Genomic DNA, 27,624 nt, shown 5'->3' with positions numbered 1-27,624 from the left:
TGATGTGATGGCTGTCCCTGTGAATGCTGCGATGCATTTGAGTGTACTTGTGAATTGGTGACAAGTAGCTTCTCACAAATCACTTTTCTGGATCCAACCCTTACAATAGCTTTGTCTGTATAAATGCTTGTGTGTATCCTTGACAGCTTAGAGTAACTTTGTTCTTTTTTACAGATGATGGACACAACAGGAATGTGTGGTGAAAGTGACAGGCTCTTACCTGAAGCTAATGAGCATCCAGTCCGATACGCCGAAAGAGAAAAAGACAGAAAAAAAAGAGATAGGAAAATAAAATTCAGATAAAAATGTATATACACAACAATGGGGGAACAAAGAAGAGCCAGGAGGCGTTTTCTGCCTTTGCACAGGGCTGTTGCAGTTTACAGTAGTGTACTGTTAAAACCCCTCATCTCTGTGCTGTGCTCGTCTCTTTCACCAGCACCGACTGTAAAGAAATCCAGGGAATTGTATAGACAGATGGGGGAAGTAAAGGCAGCAAACAACATCTTTATAATCATTTTAACAATGGAGCCACAACTGCGCCCCTCTGCAGCATGCAGAGGAACAAGCAGACAGCTTTTGAGAGGAAGATTGCCTGTAAATTAAAACTGTACAATTGTGTATGTAGAGCCACATGATGCTGAGCTGTAATGGTGCAAACAGCAGGGAGTGCAAAATGCTGTCATTGGATTTTTCTGTTAACACTGCAGTATATTGTTGGGGGGTATTGTGTGTGAGTGTGTGTGTGTGTGTGTGTGTGTGTGTGTGTGTATGTGTGTGTGTGTGTGCGTGTCAACATTAAAAGAGCCTACAAGAGATTTAAACCTGCATTTAACTCCTGTTTGAATTTAATGGAGCAGCATACAGTGGAACTTTTCCATGTTTGTATTTGTCAGACATTCTTTATGTGTATGCATGGAGGCTAAAAACATTTGCATCCATGCATGTATGTGCATGCAATTTTAAATGTGCACATTTGTGTGTGTATTTGCTGTGTGTACTACCTTCCACATGCTGGCCTCTTTCCCGTACACTACAGCCATGTTGTTGACTTTGTTCTGCTGGATGCTCCTCTTCTCCGTCTCATTCAGCTCCTCCGAAACGAAGCCCATGAATGAGTTGTCTGGTGTGTGAGCTGAATGCGTGTGTTAGAGGAAAGGAGAGGCAGGATGGTAGTGAAAGGAGAAAGAAAGTTTTGTTGTGAGTAAGAGACGGAGAGAGAGAAAGAGCAATGCATCCTAGTTTGCTTCAGTTCAACGGTTAAGTCAGACTGATTATTGGCTCTGTGAGGCTATGTGAGATGGTTTTGGAAGTACTATGGTGAGCCTTTAAGTCTTAACCAACTCACTATTTTCACTACATAATATTGTAAGTACTGCATCCTCACGGGTCAATTTCCCGTGAGATTTTTTGCAGTACACATTATCATATATTGAATAAAAGAAATAAATTATTGCTCCTGCTGCTCTATCTGATAAGTATGACGTAGTCGAGTCAGTCAAAATAGCTTCGGACAGTTGGGAGACGTAGGCGTCACCAGTAGGCCAAATATTGACGTTATGATGGTCCTGCTGTTGAGTGTGAACTATCGCTGAAAGGTCATTTATACCGTCGTGAACTGAATATGAGAGAAGAGGAAGAGTTAAGTAGTCCATGTTTTAGTCAGGAGACAGGAAACATTGAGGGTTTGGAAAACAGTAGATCAGACGCATTGTGTAGCATTACACAGAAACGGAAAAAGAAAGAAATAAAGAACTAAAGAAATAAAGAACAGATAAGAGCTTGAAGGGATGCTAGAAGCTGCTGGGGAGCTGAAAATAGCTGCATTAGACATATTTCTCCAAATTAATGTGAACAAGCAGCTGCACCTGTCAAAGGAAGTGAAAACATGGAATTGGAGTCATTTTACCATTTTTAGAATGACTGTCACATACGATGACAGATCTGTCTGTGTGTGTTTGAGTATGTGTGTGTGACAGTTTTAACTTTTTGTTGAAATTAAAGTGAGAAGATATGAGGATACGGAAGTAAAAAAAAAAATGTAATATGTAAATCAATACGATCAATTATGTCTAACAACCATCCATGTATACTGACAATATATGTGTATTACACAAGATAAAAAAAAAAAACACATGTAAAGGAGATTTTTAAAGATTTGGGGTTTTGGTTCTTACGGAACATGGTCATGTACTGCCGGGCGTTGAGGTTCCAGTAGCCCCAGTTGGTCCGGTAGCCGTGCAGCGTTGCATACTCCTCATGATTGTAAGCTGGCTCAGTCCCAAATGTGTCAATCACACGGATGTGACATCTGTGAAAACACAGAACAACTACTTTAAAACAAAATGTTCCAGCTTCCATGACAAAAAATATCAGGAAGACTTTGTTTTATAAGCTGTATATAACAAAATAAGACATTATAATGTACTTTTAAGAACATCATCATCAACATCATGACTTTTGAACGTATTTATAAGCAGTTTTAAACATGCTTGTGAATGATTTGTACATGTGTGTGAGGAGTATAAATGCTTTATACCACAGCATTATTACTATTATTAATAAATGCTAAATAATGTTGGGCTGAAATAAAGATATCAACATGCCAAATAAATAAAAATGGTGCAAGGTCACCATGAATACTTACTTAATTACTTTACACTAAATCACATTAAGTCTATTGTGTGTCTTGTGCTTGACTTAACCTGTTTCTAATTTTCTATTAAGTTTGTTAATGATTTCACTTGCAGTCATTGCAATTTTATGAGTAATAGTGTCGTTAGTGCAATGCTTGACCATGATCTCTGACAAGTCTGAGCTCTGCCTCACTGAACGCAGGATATTCATGAAGGGTGCTGACTAAATTATACACTAGATTTACACAGGTCATGAGCACAAACTGAACGCAGGATGCAACACAAATCTGTCCCGCACTTTAATACTAGTAAATCTGTTTGGTATAAATTATTCTGTTTTTCTCCTTTGACAAGAGGCTTAATGACAAAAAAACATTAATACATGTGGCACAAAATGATTACAATACTTGCCACGTTAGCTCAAAAAATAGTATATAGCTGCAGGATTGTCAAAAGTGAAATAAACAAAAGTTAACAATAGAGTTGAAGCCAAAAATAAGCATTGCATCTAGCAGTTTTGCCTGGAAGTTGCCAAGTACAGAGTGGGAGGTTTGACAGGAATACAAAAAAAACCACTTTGAGGTTTTGAGGTTGAGGTTGTGATAGGGCACTGATAGGGTTTCCAGGTGAATGCTTAGTAGTACAAGACTGAGAGTGTGCACACATAACAGATTCATAAAGACACACACATACACATGCAGAGGAGAGAGAGAGAGAGAGAGAGTGTGAGAGAGAGAGAGAGAGAGAGAGAGAGAGAGAGCAAGCGAGCGAGCGAGCGAGAGAGCTCACTACACTATGTCCTGTCTGTGGCAGGCAGTGTGTTCAATCTGGCCACACTGTGAGCTCAGGGGGATTAACAAGAGCTATAGGTGGCAGAGTCCACTTCTTCTGCTCTGAGACTCTTTCCTGAATGATAACTGTGTGCGTGTGTGCGTGCGTGTGTGTGTAAGAGAAAAACTGAGATAGTCCACCAACAGTCTTCATTAAAAAAGTCACTAAACTGTTTCCTGGCCATGTACTGTAGTGGTACACAGGTATGTACATATTTTCACATCATAAGTGATGTTTAGTGCATTATCTTTTCACCTGAGCCAGTTTCCCTCAACCATGTGCGTGTTCCTTCAATTTAGTGACTTCCAATATTTTTATGAAATATTATTCGAAAACTGCAATAATGCGCCCTAAAGTGGTTGCAATAAATATGTAAATTAAGTGGATGACTAATCAGTTTGATGAACACGGTTTTATTATGTTGTGATTATTATTATTTGTACTACATTAGCATTGTGTTTGGACTGTGGTTGCATCGTCTGAACAAACTTAACGGATGTCTGGAAAATTTTGTTTCAACCAGGAACCTCATTACAGAAATTCATCTGAAAGTCTGAAATCATGTCTTCTTAGTCCAGTCTATCTTAGTTTCGGATGAAACTAAATTAGAAATCCAAAGTTAGGATAGAACAGACCCCTCCTAAATTTAAAATCATTTCCAAAAATAAGAGGGTACATTGCTGTTGGGTTTATATGGCAATGACAATGAAGAAGATAGGGAACACGTATTAGTTTAGCACTGTGAATGTTGGACAAGCTCATGCTGTAATTAGCCTGTTAGCTTTACATTTCCACGACCATGTATCAATGAGTATCTATATTTTCACCTCCAGTGACACGATTACTGTTTCTGACTCATCTGAGCCAAAATTGAACATCCGCCTTTTCTCATCCAGTACAGCAAGCTAGCTAGCAGGTGACAAGTGAAGTGACACAGCTGTTGTCAAGGATACAGGCTGTGTGCATTATACACACTGATACAGGCATGACAGGATGAGTTTTACAGTTCTAGTTAGGACTTAAATGGCTTCTATAAAAGGAAGATAGGATGTTTTCTGTCTAAGGAAAATGGTAAAAGCTACTGCAGTATTTTAAACTCTTTTAGGACATCTATGCTTTCTGCTTCTCCACAGATGACATTTTTACAACTCAGACTTTACAGAAAGGTAGCATAGCTAGCATGGCTATAATAATTAGCTTACAGATGCCTTCAGCTTTGACTGTACATTTGTTTTATACTCAATTGAAACTGCTCACAGCAGAGAAATTGGTTTCCCCAGTGTGTTTCGATGATGGATTTCTGTATACTTATTGGACATTGGTGCAAACAGGGAGCTGCACTTTGATTCGTCTAAGCTGACAGCTATAAAACATTTATTATGACATTTCTGTGTTATAGCCACCCTGCAATGAGGTGTCATGTTTTCTTGAGGTGTTTCAGTGTTTTTTTCTGTATTGCAATCATTCTGTGTATCCATCACCCACTTACAAACAAGATCACATTTGCCGGCTCTCAAAACTTCAATGTTCAAAATTCGATTTTCCTGGAGCAGCATTTACCTGGCGCTCAAGGATCGTCCACACTAAAAGACAGTGACCTTGAGTGATTGTTTATATATTTTCTGGGGCTTTAATGCGAAAAGCAAAAACACCACAATCTTGTTTGACACTTCTGAGATATTTCAGTCACTGAATGCAGTGACATATCTCAGAAAGGAGCTTATAAGAACAGGCTTATCTGCAAGAGAGACTCAAAATCATGCACTTATCTGTGCAGTCTTGTTTTCAGGCACTAAGGACGAGACACTGCAGAAAATGTTGTGTGTCTATTTGCAAGGGTCACAGAAAGCTGACAATGAATTATTAATAACAAATGTTAGTTTCACCTGTCCCTGCCCTGCCTTCCTTCCTCCCCCTCTCCGACCTGCGCTATCACATATCGCCAGCTCTGAAACGGTGAAAATGTTTCTGCCCGCAGATAAGAGGTCCCGAAGGGAGGGGGAAAAAAACAGTAGTGGGAGAAGAGGGGGTAAGCGGAGTAGTAGCTGAGCTGAATATCTATCGGGAGATCAGAGTATGGGGCTAATCTGGGTTAAACGGCTGCTCAGCAAGGCTCAACAGTCCTCCGGGGTGAGGGGAATGTGGCAGGGTGGTACGTTGTCACCCACAGTTTCAGCTTCAGTGATGGGGAGAAAGAAGAAGCTGGATTTAATTGGACAGACACTTTAAACATATATTTTAAGCTTTTTGTTATGATGCTTCACATGTAAAATGTTTGTACACACAATGATGATTATTTATATTCAATTACTTCCACAGACCTTTTAAATATTTGGTTTGTGATTCGACACCAGACAACAGGGTAAACAACATTACTTTATAATTAACCTGCTTTCTAACAAGTCTCTGAAACTTTGTTAACACATGCTGGTGTGTCACAGATGTAATCAGCTCCTTCAACTTGAGATTTCATTAATGACCTGTTTTACGTGTTGTTAACAATACTACTCTTTCAGTCAGAAACATCTGCATCAAATAATTGACTGTTTAGTGGAAAAGGCGCTGATTTTTGAGGGAGCACTCAAAGAATACAAACAGCAAAGAGGATTCTGCTGTGAGAGCTAATCTCCCTTCAATAAACATAAATGAAGATTACATCTTACTTTAATTAACAACACATAGAAACATAGCACAGAAGGAGGAGGTTGGGGTAGTGGGGGGAGTTGCAGCAGGAAACAGCATTGGCAGAACAGCCACACTGTGATCGTTGACTGGTATGAGTGTGATTTTATGTTGGCAGTCAGCTGGTAGCCACACAACTAATGAATGAGCAAGTGACTGTAAAGCATGATTTCATGATTTTCTTCATCTCCAGCATGATGAAGGAGCTGATTACTGACTATATCAGGAAGCAGAACAATGACTGTTATCACACATATCAATATGTTTTGGAATAATTTCATTTGCTCAATCCAGACCCTGGTAATGTAGCATTTCACAACTCACTGTACTTTTATAATTATGTATGTGACAAATGAAGATTTGATTTGATCTAGGAAACAGCTGGTGTCTCTGTTGCTAACACTATGCTTCAGTTTAAGCCTCTGATAACCCTCCTTTCTTATAACCATGCTTGCTGACACTTGTATTGAAGGAGGTGCAGGGGTCAGCTACACCCTTTATATTATCAATGCAGTGGCATCTTTCTTTAACCATACATGTGTCCACTGTATGTGTTAATGGTGTATGTGTAGCTTGATACAGTATCATGTAATAACTTAATACTATGTAGTTAATTAAACAAAGTTTACTGATACTAAACAAGCGACTGTGTGTAAACAGAATGTATATGTTTTCATATTCAAGCTTATTGGAGTTTGGACACTTTCTATCTCGTCTTAATTTTGCTCATCATCCGTATAAGCCGTCTTCACAGTGTATTTTATGCATAAGCACTTGGTCCACTTTAATATAAACTTTGCATTTGCACTTCAAGGTTGACAAAGGAGATTGTCGGACCTATCCTTTTGTGGACATTTGGTTTTCCCATGTCCTCTGCTTAACTTATACTGTTTAACTGTCTTATATGGGGTTTGTGTGATCTATTATGTGTTTTGTCTGAGCTTTTGCATCCCGAATGCTGCTGCAGAAATGGCAAACTCTCTAGTGTAAATATATATCAAACAATAGTATCCTGTTACATACAGTGTTGAGAAAGTGCTTCATTTAATTATTTATGGCTCTGAATTCAAGAACACTTGACATTTAAACATACATTTGTAGTGAGATATTAAAAATTTGGTATTTTGGATTTTGTTTTAGCTGAAGGACGTCCTGGCAGTACAAGAAATATTCACCATACAGTAGCTCATCATTGACTGCGGCATTTTAGTGACATCTGTTTGGACAATTAGCTCAAACACAGCTGTTGCCTTTCAGGTCAGGAGGTAAACTCAGTGTTTAACAGCTCGTGTGAAACACAAGTATTAGAGTCTGTTCAAAATAAAGGCCATGTGCTATATTGAAGGGCTTTATTGTAGTTCAAATGCAGGTCAAACTATCATATGAAGCAGAAAAAAATAAACAAGAATACAGTGCATTTTTTCTACAGGGAGTTTTACATTTTTTACGCTATGCTGTGTACCTACTGTATATTGTAGTGACTCATTTTAGTGTAGGGATTTGTACAATGCCCCCTCTTAGATCTATAACTTATCCACCATGACTTTAGCAGATGCTGCGGCCCATTCACTATGCTACACCCAGTAGTCTGCCTTAGACCTCACAAGGTAAAACTACCTGAGCGGTTTGTTGTTGAACTCAAGCCATGGTGGCTTCTTAATTGTTTTCATTTCAATTGAAAGCAGGGCCACTGTTAGTTTGGGAAAAGCCCTGAATGATACAAGAGTACAGAGCAGGAAAGAAGCCCAGAATACACTGAGGAATACAGATATTTAATTATGCTGGAGGAGCTGTTGTAATGTTGTCATGGCGCCTAAAGGCTGTGCTCCTAAAAGCAACTGTTCAAAGCAACAGTCAGTTATTGTTGCATGTGGCAGCAAACAGGATCCCTAATACATCAATAACTGTGTTGTGAAGAAGTTGGTGCAAGATGAAAACTCTACCATAATGAAAAACAAACAGCGACTAGTACCTCTATTAAACTTGCTCTCTTGTCGACTTAAATAAACCTAAAGTGTTAGTGATGTGTCCCTAAAGAGTCAGTCAGGAAGCAAAGCTTCTGTACCTTGTCTTGTGTTTTACTAAGGAGTTTCTTTTTGTTTGTGTTTTCTTTTCCCTGGATATCTCTCCCGATCCACCTCTATCAGAACAGTAAATTCAGCATGCAGAGGGAAATCAATATGCCAGTCCTATTATCAGATGAGTGGGTGTGATTTAAGACCATCTCCTATTGGCTCTCAGCATCTTTTACAACAGCACATATGCGCGCACACACACACACACACACACACACACACACACACACACACACACACACATGCAAACACAGCAACACATCCTACAGGACAGCACGGTATTGTCCAGGCATAATAAATGAATGTGGATGTCGGTGGGAACATAAAACAAAAGTAATTAAAGGGAGCTGAAGGGCCCCAAAGCTCAGAGCACTTGATTAATGATGCCTTTCAGCACACAAGGCTCAACTAGACTGGCCTGACGAGGCTAAAGAGGGAGAGAGGGAGACAGAGAGGTGCATACTGTAGGTATGTCATTGACCTGCCCTAAACCTCTGGGGGAGAGTGGAACTGTTGGGTTAAGATAAATAGATGAAGTTGTTGCCTGATGGGGAAATACTGGAGGGGGGACATAGAAAGAGAAATGCAGTTTTACAATAGATAAATACAAAACATTGACGTTTTATACTTAACATACACCTCGTATGTACATTTGCTGTACATTTCTAAAGCTTGCAGTGTGTTAACAAATATGCACTTCAGCTCTTAATTCCACAGAAAACTGAATATCCAGCGTATTCTTCACATACTTGAAATAACTGAGACGCGTCCTCTTGTGACAGTGAGGATAGATGTTCTTCGTTCCGTCTGTATCGCTGAAACATTCAGATAATTCCTTCGTCCCGAGCGAACAAAAGACCGTCTCTTACAAACACTAAAAGTCACATTCGGTTAGGGAAAGCAGAAATCAAGACCCGGTGCGGTAATGACGACGCGAAGAACTGCTGACCTCAGCAAGCAATTAGGTGAAGACTGCTGGCTGAGTGGCGTCTTGTCTGGGTTTGGAAATGTGGGATTTCGCGTGTGTGTGTGTGTGTGTGTGTGTGTGTGAGCAAAAGAGAGACAGCAAAACAGGTTGTGTGCAGGGAAAATAGCTCCCCAGCCAACCTGTATTGCATTTCTCTCTCTCTCATAATTGGATTTTAAAAATACATGGAGCGGCCCTTTATATGTGGTGTCAGGTTGACTCCAGACACCTTCCACTCCTCTGCTATTGTGGTACCTCTCATTTTCTGTTCTCTCTTGTCTCCTTTGTTGCCATCTTTCCACACACTTTCACAGTTTTATCTCTCTTTCCTCTCTCTGTTTCACTTCCTACTCACATATGCTCTTTCCTCTTTTATCTCTCATTGCTGCCTCTTTACAATGGGAACAAATACAAGAAAAACAAAATGCCAATGGCTGCCGTCACATACAGGGGTGTAGACAAAGACACCAATTTATTGGATTGGGAAATATGAGAGTGGGACAGGGGGGTTGAGGTGGCTGCAAGCTGTTTTTAAGGGGCTGGACAGAATGAAACTCAAGCTGGACTCTCAATTTTATGTATTTCTGAGGCAACAACACTGAAGACCTCTGAAGATAATATGGGCTTGTATTTCTCCGCTCTGCAGGGTTTTGCAGCTGTTTTTTCCCCCCCAAATGCACTGTGGCACTTCTTGTTTTGTGTATTACTTTACTGTTTTGTTGCCTTGGTCTCATGGCTGTCATGGCCTACTTTCCAAGTTGTTCCATCTTTGTAGCAGTGCCAAAAGCCATTAAGCACATTTTTGTAACGGCACAAAAAACCTCTCTCTCTGCCTGTTTCTTTTTAACGTCTCACTAATCTTTCTTCTTTCTCATGAGGCAGCTGTCTTCTGCTTTTTCCCTGCTGTCTTCCTGTCTCTTCGTCTTTCCGTGTTTAATCACCACCCTCCTGTTGACAGAGAGCCTCTGAGTGCAATAAAACAACAGCAGTAAGAACTGATGTTTATGTGTGTGAGGGGGGGGTGGGTTGATTGGTACATGTGTGCCAATGTGCATTCATGCTGAACTGTCAATATCTGTGCCGCTAATGCCTCTAATCCTGTACTACATGTGACATTATCTTACTCTTGCTTTGCAGAGTGGTGGTGTATGACAGGTGGTGCAGTGCCAGTTTCTGTGCGTATAGTGTATTGTGATGTTGTTCCATTATATTACAACATGACATATTGTGTATTTTGATGTCTTTAACTAGATGGAGATGAATAGGTTCGAGGGAGACAGCGTACGTTTATATGTCTGTCAGATAGGGTGTGTGAATTTAACAAGCTGAATGAGTTACAGTAAGACATCTGGACAGAGATGTGCACATCTTATTACCAGCAATAATTAATCCATAAACACAGCTAATAAACCTACATGCCTGCCAGGGAAATTGCTGACACACACACACCTACAGAAACACACACGCACAAGCAGGTAAAGCGACATACACAGTGAGAAAACGGAGCCACACACACACAAACGCAATGCACATCGACCACTAACTTGTGTTTCTTGAGTGAGAGCCCCATGTGCTGCTTCATCTGTTGCAGGCCGTGGTAGTCGGTGTAGATGAGGTCAAAGGGCAGCGGGCCGGTCAGTGGGCAACTGCCTCTGCCTGGGGGCACACCGAGGAACCTGCAACACACACACACAAACACAAATAAAACAGAGTTTAAACAAGCAGAGGAACATGACAGATAGTATCTTTTAGTGTGAATCTTCTCTCTTCCCCGTGAGCCCACTGACTGCACTTCAGCCTGCTGAGCCACGAGAGCATCCAAGCGTGTAGTATTAACTTGGAAAAAACAGTCCGGTTTTGTTACAAAAAAGGAACAGTAAAGAGAGGGTGTATATACAGTACAGTAGTCCTGGCAAGGAGTCAAATGCACTCATTGACATGTGAAATGTTTTTTTTTTAATCTATCAAAAGGTTTGAAAAGCTTTTCTGGGGTATTGTGGAGTATAAATCTACCAGTAGACAGATATTTATTTTTTCCAATATTCTGAAAATGTGTATTAGTCTTTTATTAATGCCTTTGAGCTGAGGTGATATGTTTTTCTACCGTGTGTTCACATCATACTAAAATAGTTCAGGCGTTTTCAAGTGTCCCTGATTCAAAATGACCCATGAGGACACGAGTCAACTTCTACCTGTCTATGCTCCACCTCTGGTCATCTGTCATCCAGAGATCTAACATTAGAAAGGCGTGTTCAGATCAGCCACATACTGCAGCGAAACCAGCCAGAGTGGGACCTACAGTCCACACTGTTAGTGATAACTGCTGCTGTGCAGTAATCTGTTACATTCTTCTTTCTCTCTGTTGCTCTATTACTCTTTGCTGCTTTGAAAAATATGGTCTGTTTCTTACTCTTGTACTGTTGTGTAAAACATTCTTAAAGGAAATGTTAACCATTAAAGCAACATTATGTAACTTTTTTTAACCTTAAAATAACAAATCATGTTGATGGTACAGTGTCTTGTAATAGGGTAAATGGCGTCTCTGTCTCAGCCACTCCGCCCAACTATCACTTGTTTCTGCACTATGTAACTTCAGTGAGAGGGTAGGATCACAGCGTTACAGACATGTTTACTTCAACATACAAATTTTTAACACGTAACATTGTTATTTATTTTTTTGCTTTTACATTATGCAGCATTTAGTATGTCATCATTAAATCACATTTCACTCAACTCCCCAGCTAACTTCTATAGCTCTCTGGCATCTGCACACCTGACCAGATGTTATAAAGGTTAATTAGCTTAGCTAGCTCGAAGTATGATGCAATAGCTGTGTGTCGGTCATTCTACCATTTTGGTCCAGATAGAAAGAACAACTATGAAAAGAGAAAATGCCAGTAGAATGGCTATGGAGAGCTACTTCACAAATGCAGGTAACAAGTGCTTTTAATTGGAGGCTTTTTAATTTTTGCAGAGCAGTGTGCCCTGGTAGTATTTGGTTACGGCTTATTGATCACAAAGCAAAGTAAAAGTTTAACTTCTCTTTTTTTTTGCTTCATAGAAATAATAATTGGATGTATGGTCATGAAATTTGGTTATGAAATTCATGTTTCCTTCAGAGATCCCATCAACATGTGGGCAAAATTTTAATTTGTCTTACTTTTCATCAGCATTCAGCTTCAGACAAATAATTATCAAACGTAAGCCGGCTAACATGCTAAGCTAAAATGGTAAACATTATACTTGCTAAATATCAGCATTGTCATTGTGAGCATGTTTACATACAGACGTTGCTGTGCCTCACAGAGCTGGGTAGCTCTTAGTGTTGTTATACAGTAGTTTCCAGTTAAACAATTTTGCCAGCAAGAACTGAGAGGTGCCTGTGTTTAAAAATTTAAGAGCTCTGATGTCTAAAAATGTTACTTGATATCAGCTGGAATCATCTGGAAAACAAGGAGTGCTGAATTACACATTTCCATCAGCAGAAAAACTGTGTGGTTAGCATGAGCAGTGACAGCTGAATAGACAGAGCGCTGCAGAGACTAAACTTCATCAGCAGAAAATTCTGTTTGATTGACAGCTGATTGCTGAGGAGTGCAGACACCACAGCAGTGAGACCTGAGAACAAAACATTTTTTTAAAGAATCGTGGCACTTTAAAACACCAGAAGTGTACTTGTTTTTAAATGCATGCCCCTTGAAGAAATCAAAGCCCCTAACCCTAGAGGGGTTGCCTGCCTGCTGAGCCACTCAGTAACACAAGTGAGAAAAGAGACTGGATAGACGGCAGTATGAGGCCAAAACTGGAGCACCGCATGAAAAGGAATTTGAAAAAAAACAAACTAAAAGTAGTCACAGTTGAGTTGCTCTGTGTACCAAAATGGTAAAGACAAAGCATGTCCTTCAAACACTTTGACAAAGTAACCCAACAAGTTGCAATAAACAAAAGCCCATCACTGTTTACATCTCCCCTTGCTTTGGGAAATACTTTCTCATATCAAAGTTAAAAATCTAATTCCCTGGAGCAAAGCAAAGAGAAAAAAAAACTATTAAAACTAAAATTGTGGTTTGAGAGTTGAATACAAAGTGTATTTGGTGATCAAATAGCATCGTATGGGTAATGCTGAATTCAATCAAAGTCAAGCAAAGGGGGGCTGTGGAGACCTTTGGCAAAACATAATTCAAACAAACAGGATGAAAAGAGCTGAATGTGTAATGACCTGGCGGCTGTACCTCACAGCAGAAACATCAACAACAACAACAGATGGTCAATGGATAGAGGGAGAGGGAAACCAGAAAGAGATAAACTGATATATTGAGGTTCTATGTGTGTCAGGTGCTTAACTGTACAAGTGCTTATGTGCGTACGTGTTGTGAAATCCAAATGTCTGCCTGTCTCTCTGTTGATACATACACTCCGACCACTTCCCAAAAGTCTACTTTGATTACAAGAAGCCAAAGGAGAGAAGAGATATGATTCCTAATTATGTGGTTTACTGTGTCTAGTTCCACATTCTTGTTTGACTCAGTTTCAACTCATTGATTCACTGAGAGGCTCTCCGTTACCGTGCTGACAGACCAGCTATTGGATATCTGACCTGTGAGTGGTCTGCTAGCTCTTACTTAGCTCTTATTTCCGTGACAGATGAGGCCAAAGGCTAATGGAGACGGTAATGCAATTCGTACCTCCAGTGAATTTCATCTCGCTATGCTAGTTTTACATTGGAGTCTTTTTGGCTGCGCTGCTTATCCAAAGGGTCATTTGATAGTGTCTGTGAGGCGGCACTTACAGGAGCTCTGCTGGCAGCTGCCAACCACCAACAGACAGCAGTGAAAACACACAGATAACAGAGATTGATGTACAATGGGCAAATGTGGAACTACTGTTTACTGTAGAATGTGGTGTCTGCACGAGTGTGGATGATGAATGATTATGGTAACTACACTGTAGTAGCAGTGTGGCAGAAAAACTTAAACTTGAGTTTGAACAGCATCTCTTTTTTTCTTGCTCAAAAATGAGATGTAGTTGAGAGCCAATGGGTGGACATACATACTGTATATTCAACACAACTTCCCGGTTTATTACTATATTATTAAATGCACCAACCAACCGTTGAAATTTTGACAGAAAAAACACCTGAGGCACAACAAAAATGATTGCGGTGCTAGTACAACACAACAAAAGAAATCTGAAAATGTACAATTTCATTTCGATTTCATAAGAATGTCTTCTGCATTGTGGCCTTCTTTATTTTTGACAATATGATAGTGTTTGAATGCCTTAACTGTTAGCCAAGTTCAGACCAAAGACTTCACTACTACAAGACGAGTACTGTATGTTCTGCAACGTTCTGAAAACCTGCCATTTCACACCAATGTGACTAGACAAGACGGTGTATCATCTCAAAAACAATGACTCTGAACTTTTGCGTTAAACCGGCTTTTGATAGTGATAGTGAGTTGCTTGCGACCACATTTTTTAGTGATGATGAAATGATGAAAAAAAGGGTGTGTGCATCACGAAGCAAGTGTGTGGGAGAGAAAGAGAAAGTGCTGTGGAGGGAGGTTTGCTTGGATGAGAGAGAGTGAGCGCTGCAGAGTGGCTGTGAATGCAAGCGGAGAAGGAAAAGCAGTGAAGTTGTTAATTAAGCAGCAGCCGCTGATTACATTGATTACATGCATTATTATGTTCTAAAACCATCCACCGACGACAAGCTAAGTCACAGCCAACACCGTCAGCCGGCCTAAGTCGAGCTGCAAAGGGCCAGTTCACACTGCTGCAAACTTTTCTATGCGATGTTCTAAAACGGTTTCATTGCATCGTGAATCTTTGGTCTTCACTGTAGTGAAAACATATTACAGTCACTCTGAAAGCAATGTACTGTAAATACCAAACTATGAATTGTGTGTATAATATAATATAATATAATATAATATAATATAATATAATATAATATAATATAATAGCTCTAGTACACTGTCCTAAGGAATTACAGTGTAAGAGATGAGAGACAAAATCCACAGTCCTCATTCTGTGCAGCCAAGTTAAATAGTATTCTTCCGTTATGTCTGGAAGATTAGATGCTTCACAACCTCTTAAAGCAAAGTATAAGTCTAACCTCTCTTCACAGCGTCAAAAAATGTATATTCTGAGTAAAAGCTTCTGGCCATGTAACGCACATTGGATCAATGTATTTAGCGTCCATCTACACGGCTAGGTTGAAATCTCTCATCAGAATGGTTTCCAACAGAATGAAGTAATATCGCCTGGCGAACCAAAAACAGGGACTGACTCCATCTTCTGAGGACTCATATTAGCTTCAGCAGAACAAGGACCGTGGCTTCCCCCTCCCATGTTTTACACCGGAATGGCTTTAGAGAGGGACATTATCACAGCGAGTATGAACAGGACCAATTACAGTGACCAATAACTGTTTCACTGAACATGAATGTGAGTATTGTATTAAGAAAGACTTGAAAAATTGTGAAGTTATCCTTTAAGTGTGTTTGCAAAAAGTTTTACAGCCAAAGTCTCTTGATCCCAACCCATAATGGGTGATGTTCTCCTTTAATTAAAGCTGTAGTGTTGCCTGTATCCAAGCATTTTAGAAGCTAGCCACCATGCGGTCTGAAACCCTGTAATACATTATGAAATAGTATGATGGGATTTCAAGTGTGCACTCCGCCTGGAGTGTGGTGCCCCTCATTAGTCTCGTTTCCATTAGCGATACAATGTCTGCCTCCATCCTTATAGATAATGGAGAGCTCTCATAGTTAAAGAGGCCTATTCAAAGAGCCCACTCAATGAGAGCCAATCACATTTCGGAGATGAGCAAGCCTGCTACAGCATTATTTAGATTTGCTACAAAGTTTGATGAATGTGCTTTCGGTCCTTAAACCAGACTCCTTCACTGAAGACTGTGGGGTGCTACACCGTCACCAGCTGGCTCTCAATGCATTTGGATTGTTAATGAACTCTTCTCTTATAAAGCTTCAAACAGGACACTTAAACAGGTGCTTAGGAGGCTTCAGCATTAGGGCTTGCTTGCTAAGATGGTATGCTGTATTCATATTTATTTTTTAGTGAAGGACAAGGTGGAAGACAAATCATTTGGAGGCATGGGAGTGTTTGGGTAATGTTTGTTGAACAAACTGTGTATTAACCCTCCCAGTGAAGCCTCAGGTTTCCAGACTCACAGTTCTCTTTACTCTTTCCCCTTCGTGTAAACCTCCTGACTTTGGCCTAGAAGGTTGCTCATTACTGCCTCAGTCACACACTATAACAGAATTATAAAACGTGGGACATGCTTTGCTTTTTAATGGAGGAAGGCATTCGATGAGATGTGTTTTTATTTCATGCGCAATGTTGAAGTATAATATAAAATTATGAGACTGAGCTTTTCTAATTTAATAAGAACGTGTTAACCGCAGTCTTGCAAGTTGTTTGAAACATTTTACATTTTGCAGAATGGAATAACTGAAACAAAAGGAATTACACTGATTGGCACAAAAAGGATGGTAATGTAATTTTAACAGAATGAGCTCAAACAACTGTTTTTAGCAGACAGCCTATTTAATTTCCCGAAGTACATACAGTGCGCCAACTCAGTTGTAATAAATATCCCCATCATATCCTTCCTAATTAAATACTCTTAAATGTCAATCCATTGACAATTGGGCACTACTGACGGTGTTACTTATACTGTCAGTTTGTAGTTGCCTCAGGGCTGAAAAATAATCCATTAAAAGGCTGCATACATTTATCTCACTATACTATATTCATATACCTTTATCAATGCTTTGTATAACACATCTAGTCAAGCACACTCTCAGCATTCCATCAAAAGCAGAAAAATCTGTAATTTATGATGACCACTATACCATCTCTGGTTATTCATTGCGGAAGCAATAACACCATATGTACAATCCATTTCCATCAAGCAGTGCTGGAACTCAGTCAGTCCTTTTGTTTGCCTGCAGATGTCTATCAGTCTCCCTGTGTGTCCGTCATAACAGAGAAACAGCGAGAAAGGGGTTTTGCAGTAATGCTTATTGGGAATCAAAAGAAAAACGAATGACGGAGAGAAAGTAAGAAAATATAGAAAGAAAAACACAGACTGTAATGTACCAACAGCTGAGAAAACAGCAGCACGGCAGAATACAAGCAGCTCCTCAGCTCTTCATTTTTCGTCAGCAGCATGTTTCTCCCATTCTTCCCCTCTAATCCTTCTCTTTTGGCAGCTTTTCAACCAAACCACATTGGCCAAGAGTGAAAATGATTTGTTTATTTGTTAAATAGTCAAATTTTTTCACTCTTTTGTTAAATAACACTGAAGGACAATTTCGCTGATGGAAGTACCTTGAATACCTGACCTCTGGATGGTATATTTTTTACAAAGTCGTCGGAACCAGCTGTCCATTAAATTCACTGCTTGATCTAGGTTTGTACAGTATAAATACTCTACACACATCTTGTATAGGCATTCAATGGCATTCAACTAAGCCGGCTGTACTTCAGTGTCCTTGTGTTAGAAACAGACGACAGGCTTGTTACAGACAAATGTTCTGATTCTGTATTTTTACCAGTTAAATTTAATCTGTTGCTTACTTTGTCTAAATTTTGTAAAACATATAACTATGATTGAGTAACTATAACTAAGTGAAACACATTTTCAAAGCTGTAGTTTAATATTTATTCCTCAACAAGCAAAAAGATAGTTAACATTGAAGTGTGAAGTCAAAAGTAGAGTTGCAGTTTGGCACATCTGAATTACTGGCACTGTTCGCTGCTTGTGTTACCCACAAACACAGATGCTGGCACCAATTTAAAGGAATTTTGAAGGTTTAATTTGAAATTGTGGCATCATCTGGTTTGCACGTCTATTTTCAAAATGCCTCATCAAAAATTAAAGTTGCATATTAGGATAAAAATAAATAAATAAATAAAAAAGTAAGAAAAAAATTACACCTATGAAAATATTAATGTAAATGCCTGTATGCTGATAAGCGAAAAAAAACATGTTCAGATATTCAAAGTAGCTATGGTACACACACACACACACACACACACACACACACACACACACACACACACACACACACACACACACACACACACACACACACACACACACACACACACACACACACACACACACACTTGGGATGGCAGCCATCCCAGACACAATTCCAGTGCCATGCAGGGCCACATAGGAGTCCAATTACCCAAGGTTCTCTTGTCTCCTGGCTGGCATGCAGTCAACGAGCCCTCAGAATGAACTCTCTCTCTCACACACACACACGCACATACAATGAAGCAGAGAATACAAGGAGAGACTGGAGAGCAACATACCACTTAACGTTTCATCACTAAAGTGTATTTACTGTAAAGGGTATTCAGAGTCTATACAGCCTGTTAAACTAGTGATCATATAGGAAACCTGCAGTATTGCTAATGCATTTGTTGATGGCGCACCACCACCACCTAAGAGTAAAATAGTCAGTGTTCATAGAACCATTTTAACAGGGTAACGTTCACTTTTGACAGAACAAAAACTGGCAATATTGGAAATACAAGGAGATCTGTAGGACGCGGCAGGAGCAGATATTCCACCGCAGTCATTAATCAAACTGAAGCGTTTTGGTTGTTATACAGGAAGACAACACTGATGGGAGGTGCTCAATTACAGCTGAGATGCTCAACCTGTGCTGAACCAATTCCTCAGGCTTCCAAATATAGCATGTGATCTTTAGAGCTCACTGACATCTAAATATAGTGATATCTTTTACAAAATTGTGCTGCCCAAGGTAAAAAATTAGAGATTATGTCATTTAACAACATATAATCTGAATAGAGGTGTTAAACATCAATTTGATTGTTGTACTTGTGATTTTTTATTACCATTTATTGCCAGTTTGTGAAATACAGTGAACTGATCAAATGGTATTAATTTTAACCGCATGTAACACAGCATATTAAATCCTGAGCTCACACTCTTCATGTATCAGACTCAACATTCATTTCTTTTCTATCTCATACTATCAACTTTCTAAGCTTTAATAACGTTGAGCTCTTTGCTCATTCAGTAAATAATCAATCACTAGAATCTCTGTGAAATGCTGTATATGTGTGTGTTTGCAATGTGTAGATGTGTGAGTTATGTTTTCCTGAGCATGGTTCCATATAGCTATTCCACTCAATACCAGATGACTGTATTGATCTCCTATGGAGCAATTTAGCAGGGTGTTATTAGACGCACAAAAGCACAAAATGAGCAATAACACACAGTGCTTGTGGAGAGCTAATATCTGCCATTTTGCCCATAGGTCTATTACTCTGTATGCTGTATGTGTGTGTGTGAGTGTGTGTGTGTGTTTATCTGTGTCAAGTGGTGCAGAAATAGAGATATTTTATTTGATCTGTAGTCATTGTATACCAAATGCATAGGTCTGTTATTCCGCTCTGTCCAGTCCTACATATGTGTGTGGTGAGTTGGCGATGATCCATACTGGCCACAGGAATGTGTGCGCCTGACTGTGTGCTGTTGTGCATGTGTATGAGTATACATGCATTTGCACTGTATTCAAGAGTCTGTGATTTGTGTGCGTGTGTGTGTGTGTGTGTGTGTGTGTGTGTGTGTGTGTGTGTGTGTGTGTGTGTGTGTGTGTGTGTTTGTCTGCATGACACAAAAGTTGAATGGCATTCCAATCAGTGCTGTCAGCTAATGTCATCACCAGTGTCCTGGCTGACAGAGGGCAGGACGGGGCCAGCAGTAAGAAGAGGACAGAAGCAGCTGTGAGACTGTGACAAGAACTGCACACAGAGTTTGTGGGTGTGTGTGTCTTTGTGTTTATCCTACCATAAAAAAAAGTTTTAAAAACATGACAAAATAGAGTGATGGATATCTTTGCCATCAAATCCAGATTCAATTTATTTTCAATTTTGCTGTGATCTGGTTTGCTTCATAATGATGGTTCTGCACAACTCAGGACGCATCCTAAGAAGAAATTGTGAAAAGTGTAACTGCACACCCAAATTCTGCTACTGCCCTCCCACCCAGCAAATTCAAACAAGAATTACTGCCTCGCAAAATGTATGCCTCATCACTTCAAATATGTCATAATTAGCATATGAATTCTTGAGTTATGGCCTGATATGTGTTTTGTGAGGTCACAGTAACATTGACCTTTGACCATCAAATTATAATCAGTTTAATCAGAGTCCAAGTGGATGTTTGTGCCAAATTTGATGAAATTCCCTCAAGGCCGTTGCTGAGATATCTCGTTCACAAGAATGGGAAGGACAAATCAAAAACATAATGCCTCCGGCCATGCTATTACCAGTGGGGAGGCATAAAAAGTAGCAGAGGGCTACACAGGCCAATCACTGTAGGGGGCTTAGCCTTGTGGCTACATAGTGTGTGTGCAGTAACATAAAAAAATAAAATAAAGTAGCAGATTTGTTTAAAACAGCAAAAACTCTTGGGACAATGAGTCTGAATCATGTGTTTAATAGAGCAAAGTTGCATAGACTCTCACTTAAGGACAGAAGCTGGGAGAGGAGGGCACCTACTTCTGTTCAGATGGCTTTAATATTCTTTTTTCAGTCAGGATGATTTAAAACAGTAGATTGCATGTTGGGCCATTTTCAACCCATAAGAGTGAGATTTTTGATACATAGTACAGTCATATAATTAAGTTTATAGCTCAAATAACACGTTTAAGTGTGCTGAACCCAGTATTCTGTTACATGAGGCTTTGTATTTCATTAACTACGTGCCGATGCAAATTCTTTTGAACTTCAAATAATCAAAGAAAATGATCTCTTTGTTGCACATCAATGTGATGAAAAAGTTTTGACATTCAAAGCTAATCAGTATTTTGGTTTTACATATTTCTGTTATTAATCCAGCAAGTCAAAACAAATCAAAACAATCCTCTGGACTTAGCAGGACATTCACATTGTTTAATCAGGTTTTCAGAAGCAAAAACAGTCACTTGAATGAAGCATTTTCAACTTTAATTGTCTTAATTTTTTGCTTTGATGTCATACCTGGGTGACTGAGATTAATCTCAACACACATTATGCATGCAAGAAAAATCGAAGCGATCCTCACTCAGCCAGGAAAGAAGACAAACATAGAAAATGATATGGTAATCAGTTTCCATTATTTCTATTTCCATATAAGAGAGTGGTCAAGCCAAGCATATTTAGAAAGCAGAGATGGTGTGAAATAGAACAGATCAAACTTTAATTAGGATCGTTTTGCAGATTTTTTCCAGATTTTTTGCAGGGAAATGTGCACTTTATATGCAAAATGTCTGCATGTTAACAGGTCTTACTGATGAATCCAAAGAAGGCCCATGCAAAAATTAAAAAAGTGAAATAAAAATAAACCTCAGTCCTAAATATCATGAAAATGTTGCCTTGGTGTTGCATGAGGTAACATCAAAAAAGTTTCCGCCTTAAAACTCACAGAGTTGAATTTGGTTAAACTTTATCACCGTGACATGATGACAAATTGTGCAACACCAGCTTGATCCTCTTATGTGTGGACCCTGGAGGCAGCTGTAGGCTGTATAATACTCACATTTAAGGAAGACAAGTCTGCTTTACATGTCAAGAAGTTACCTCATTAATGTGTGTGTGCGGTAGTGTAGATAGCTGGAATACTTAAAATTCCTGCCTGAAAAAGTAAATACTGTTGTAAATCATCATGTTCTTAATTCTTAGCTCAATGAAATGATAGTTGGGCAAACACACGCACACACACACACACACACACACACACACACACACACACACACACACACACACACACACACACACACACACACACACACACACACATAGAGAGCAATCAAACACTTAGACATCCATGTAATCATCTGTTTCCACATCCGCTGCTGATTACACCCAGGGGATGGCAATTTGTGCGTGTTGGCAAAGTTTCTCTTACTTGAAACACATACGCATGCGCACACACACACACACACACACACACACACACACACACACACACACACACACACACACACACACACACACACACACACACACACACACACACACACACACACACACACACACACACACACACACACACACACACACACACAGATGTACATACAATCAACACAATCCCTTACACACGAGCACTCACATGCACCGAAACACACGTACATATACGGCACTGCTAGAAGCAGCTGACAGGCTCCAGTTATCAGCCAAGGCAGGGTGCACTAGATAAGGGAGCTGGAAGGCATCATAAACACCAATACACAGAGAGAGAGAGAGAGAGAGAGAGAGAGAGAGAGAGAGCGCAGAGGGAGGGATGAATCAGAGATGAAAGAAGGAAGAGGAAAAAATTCAACACTCCTGTCAGAGATAATACAATTCTCAGATGAAGAGCTCCGGTGCAGAGAGGGGATGTTAGAGATGCAAGGGGAGAGAGATGGAGGGAGAGATGGGGGAGCAAGGTGAAAGGAGAATGACAAGTTAGTCGCAAGGGGGCAGAGAGAGAGAGAGAAAGAGGAAAAACCAAGTGGGAGAGAGTGAGAGGAGAGAAGAAGAGGAGTAAAGAGGAAGATGAGGGAGGAGAGGGCAGGGAGAGAAAAAGAAATCAGGTAGTGTTCGAAAGATTAAGTGGCTGGAAGTAGTAAAAAAGGCATTCAGGAATGGGGGATGGAATGGGAATGGGAATATCTGAGACAGGAAATGTGTGTGTGTGTGTGTGTGTATGTGTGTGTGTGTGTGCTTGCGTGTGTGAATTAGTCAGAGAGAGAGAGATTGTGAGAGAGGCAGCTATACAATTAAGTGATAATAAGCACAAAAAGCACACCTGTATAACCTCTAAGATCTAACTGTGGTTAACAGAAAGATTTATTTACACACACACAAGGCGCATACGCACCCTTTGCTAATAAAGCCAACTCCTGCTTTGTCTCTCGAGACGTCAGGCGGTTGGCTCTTTTCCCTTCGTCAGCAACTTTAGATCTAATCCCACTAAATCAAGAAGAATAAGAGTGTATATTGGTTGTGACGGAGGAAGTCGAGGGAATTGAAAGGGCACGCGTGTGCGCACACACGCACACAAATACATATGTGAGACCATGCAGCACACACGTATAAAAATACATATGGTGGGATATGCGTGTGCAAACACATACTTTGGCAAAGACACATATCAATATGCTCTCACACATGGTGCTGATCAAATAGATCCACTTTGCAACCTGCCACCAGCACTCAGGAAGGAATGAAACAGAAGCAGAGTGCTGCTCTGTGATACAGCGGGCAGATGCCGTTCGCTCCAATGTGGAGCCCACACGCACACACACATATGGATGAACGTGTAGCAACAAACACACAGAAATCATTTTCAGTCAAGTGGGTGTGTAGATGCTAGCGCCATCCCACACACGCACGTATGTGCACACACACACACACACACACACACACACACACACACACACACACACACACACACACACACACACACACACACACACACACACACACACACACACACACAGCATATTCAAGTGAACTCATTAGTATTATCCAGCTGACAGGGCAGAGCACCAACTGAACTAATTTTTATCGATGTGTGCTGTAGACCATTGACCCTCTGAAGCTGCACTCAGCTGCCTGAATTGAGCTCGAGCTCACACCTGAAATTAGAGGTTCAAACCCACACTGGCACTGGATAACAGAGTGTTCGAGAAGCAGTCAAATGACAGAGAATCAACCCACCTCTCATCCATGCCTCAATAACATGCTGACAAAGTTTCTAGTGTTATTTTCTTCACTAACTTTTGTTCCGACTTGATGAGTGTTAATTAGCAAGTTGTGTGTCTGCACATCGAGCTCATGTCACTGCGGGGCAGCCATGCAAAACAATTCAATTCAAGTTTCATGCACGTTGAAGTTTTGAATCTGATGGGGTGGAAAAACACTGGCACAGAGTTAAGTGACCCTGTCTATTTTGTTGCTGAGAATTGTTGAGGCTGTTGAGAGATGTGTTTACATGTTGTTTACATTCAAGTACCAAAACTCTCGCTTGGGATTACGACTCTTGTCCACTGGGAGTAAATGAGGAAATACTGGGTTGTAATAAAGCCAAAAAGTTTGCAAAGGGAGCAGGTCATGTTGAACGGATAGGTCATTAAAATGGTAATCTTTGACCACTGTTTGCCTCTGTTTTATACTAACGGTAGTTGTACTGGTACTTGGTTTCTTTTTACCTTGCGAAGCAGCTGGATTTGCGAATCCATCTTGCCTAGCTACAGTAAGTACTTGGGGCCGAACACAAAGTGGTTCAACCAATCAGCAATCTTTGAGCATGTATGCACACCGTATGGGCATGATTAAGGTGTAACGACCAGCAAGTGAAGTGACTGTTCATTTCAAGACAACAATAGCACCTCCTCAAGAGCTATAGCTGAGCTGGAGAGTACATATTAATTGAAAGAAGAGCAAAGAAGACGTTTTCTTGATTCAAAACTCAACTGGCTTTGACAAGAGTTTGATATACCAACTGGCTCTGCTGGTAGCACTCTCCTTCTGTTGATATGATTGGATAAAGTTAGCCGTTGATAGACGGAGATAGACAGATGGTTGTCCAATCACCTGCCAAATATCGTTTGAAAGTGCCTGCTCTTTTTAGGGCAGTTTCTTGCAGTGCCTTCTCAGATGGTTCTGTGTAACAAACAGTCTGGCGTGTCAGGTTTCTTTTTTTAATGACTCGTAGAATCATCGTCCCCAGACAGATAGATTTTTGAGCATAAATCTTCTTTGGGACCACTTGACTTTTAATCCAGTGCCATTTTCTGATCTATCTCTATCTCTAATTGCTTGGTGCTAATGAAACTAATAACATTCCCATCAGCCACAGTTTGTGTGAGAATTAGCAAATGATAGCATGCTAAAATGCAAAACTGAAATGGTAAAATTGTAAACATTATATGCGCTTACCATTAAAGGAGAATTCCGGTTATTTGACACCTGGACCTTATTTATAGGTGGGTGTGTGCTGGTATACTCACGCAGACAATTGTAGCGCAGCTCGGAGTCCTTCGGAATTTATTTACATCCAACCGATCTTGACCGCAGCTCACCGGGGCCACGGCAACGGAGCTTTTAAATATGAGTTATCTGCCGCGAAACTCGCTCATTTCACCTACATTTTGTCATAAATGGTCAGTGTTATCATCATGTTAGCTCAGCTAGCTTGTTGTCGTCTTCACCCAAACAAACTTTTGATGACGTCATAGGCATGCGCCGCCAAAACTCAGCTGTTTCACTTTGTTTTCGTCGGCTATTTCTGTGCAACATGGCAGAATATTTATCTGATGTAGAGGTGTCTCTTGAGGTTCTGACGCTGTGGTTGCTTGCCTTTATTCTTTGGCTTCGTGGGAATAAAGTCCTCCGGAGCGAAGTGAGCACTGCAGACCCGATGACTCGCCCGCTTCAATTCTTCCACTTCAATATTCGTATCCATTTTGAGCGCAACAAGCCAGAGCTTTAGTAACTCCGGGTAGTCCAAAGGAAGCCGGTGGAAGCTGAACTTTGACGAACTAGTCATTTTGTTTGGACAAAGTGGAAATACACAATGGCGAACCATGTTTGTAGCAGTGCAGCCGAGCGTAAAACAGCGTGGACGGCACGGTACAAAGAGTATCAGCTGAGTTTTGGCGGCGCATGCCTATGACATCATCAAAAGTTTGTTTGGGTGAAGACGACAACAAGCTAGCTGAGCTAACGTGATGATAACACTGACCATTTATGACAAAATGTAGGTAAAATGAGCGAGTTTCGCGGCAGATAACTCATATTTAAAAGCTCCGTTGCCGTGGCCCCGGTGAGCTGCGGTCACGATCGGTTGGATGTAAATAACTTCCGAAGGACTCCGAGCTGCGCTACAATCGTCTGTGTGAGTATACCAGCACACACCCACCTATAAATAAGGTCCAGGTGTCAAATAACCGGAATTCTCCTTTAAATGCACGTTAGCCTGCTGACATTAGTATTTTTTTCTACAGTAGCTAGCATGTCTGTAAACTCAATGATGAACCATGATCTTTCCCTTACTCCAACCCAGTTGTTTTTGTGCCTAACCCTAACCAAACCTTAACCATAGCTGTGCAAGATCAACAAACATTTCTATTTTTGCAATGTTGATATATAACAGATTTTAAAGGCACTGACAATTGATGTCTTGCTGGTCGGAGCATCAGATCAGAAAACACTTGTCATACAGGAAGGCAGTTAAAACCTTCTATTTGGTTGTTGAATTGGGAGGACTTGTAATTTATTTTCAGAATGAAATTACAGCACAACAGAAGTGGCAGATGAATGAATGGATGAATTATGGTGCAGGGACACATCTGTGGTCCATGTCAAAACGGCTATGAAACTGTCTGTTCAGACTCACCATTAGAAACTCATTTAAGGTCTCACTCAGGGTTAAAATCCACCATATAAATGATTTTAACTCAACAAAAGATAATAAGAAATTAAAAAAAAAGCGGTGGAATGTGGTTTCTGTAGTACATAGATGTTATGGACCCTGCTCACATCTCTCCATCAGACAAATGAAGCAGAAACAGTCAGTTTGTTGGTGACAGAGCAGTAAAGAAGCTGTTAGAGCAGTGTCTGTCTACACATATACTGTAGGTACCCACAAAAAGAACTGCCAGTGTGTTTTATAGCTTCCTTTTTCTGCTTGAGTTCAGTTATTACCCCGAACTCGCTGCACAAACCAGAGATAGAGTGAGAGAAAAAGGCTAAAGTGAGACAAAGTGGGAAATCAAACAAAAAAGTAAAGGTGAGAGACAGCAATCTATTTAGATTTAGTGAAATCAACACCCTTCTTCGCTCAGCCTAATTTCAAGGCTGGCTGCCCTAAAATGGCCCAATTTTCTCCTCAGGAGAGGGCAGAGAAATATCAGGTGTACTGACATCAGTTTGAGCCTGGCTCTGACAGCCCGTCACTTTTTAAACCATTTCGGAGAGCAGACACTGACAGCATCATTGAGCAAAGGTTTTGGGTTTCGTATTAACTCTTAACAACTCTGAGGACGCCTCGTGGGGTAGAGTATGTAGGTTCCGAACCCAATTATGCCCGACTTTGCTCACATCAGCTGCACTCTCTTCTCAGTGAAAGTGGAGATAATAAGAGCTCAGATATAACTAGCAGGCAGTCTTTGCCAAAGGAAAATATGGATAATAAGAGGGTTCTGACCCCATTTTAGCAGTGCTTGGCACTGACATGATAAATTGGTGTCTCTGGTTTGAATGCCATTTAACTTACTTTAAGTTTTAAAGCTAAAATTAAATATTCTTATGGGTTGATAAAGACTAGACTTAGTGCCCAGATAAAGATGTCATGCTCATAGGGAACCACTGGTAAAAAATGAAATAAGGGAAAACA

At 40.3% G+C, this 27,624-nt stretch overlaps 1 protein-coding gene across 4 annotated transcripts in view; it reads right to left on the bottom strand.

The window, feature by feature from the left end:
• The window catches only part of LOC311272544 (alpha-1,6-mannosylglycoprotein 6-beta-N-acetylglucosaminyltransferase B-like), a 123,558-nt gene that overhangs the window by 12,059 nt on the left and 83,875 nt on the right, over positions 1-27,624 (bottom strand). For 2 of the 4 annotated variants that reach the window (XM_084379035.1, XM_084379036.1), the window contains exons 9-11: positions 10,736-10,867; positions 2,178-2,311; positions 1,005-1,135 (exon numbers count right to left, since the gene is read on the bottom strand). In XM_084379035.1, the coding sequence (XP_084235161.1) occupies positions 1,005-1,135; positions 2,178-2,311; positions 10,736-10,867 (397 nt within the window). Of the gene's footprint in view, positions 1-1,001; positions 1,136-2,177; positions 2,312-10,735; positions 10,868-27,624 lie in introns of all 4 variants that reach the window. The other 2 variants (XM_084379034.1, XM_084379037.1) reach the window with 1 other exon arrangement.

Source organism: Pagrus pagrus (genome assembly GCF_965226575.1).
Source record: "Pagrus pagrus genome assembly, chromosome: 2".
Taxonomy (NCBI): Eukaryota; Metazoa; Chordata; class Actinopteri; order Spariformes; family Sparidae; genus Pagrus; species Pagrus pagrus.
Note: the sequence above shows the minus strand (reverse complement) of the source record. Positions and strands in the feature narration are given on the sequence as shown.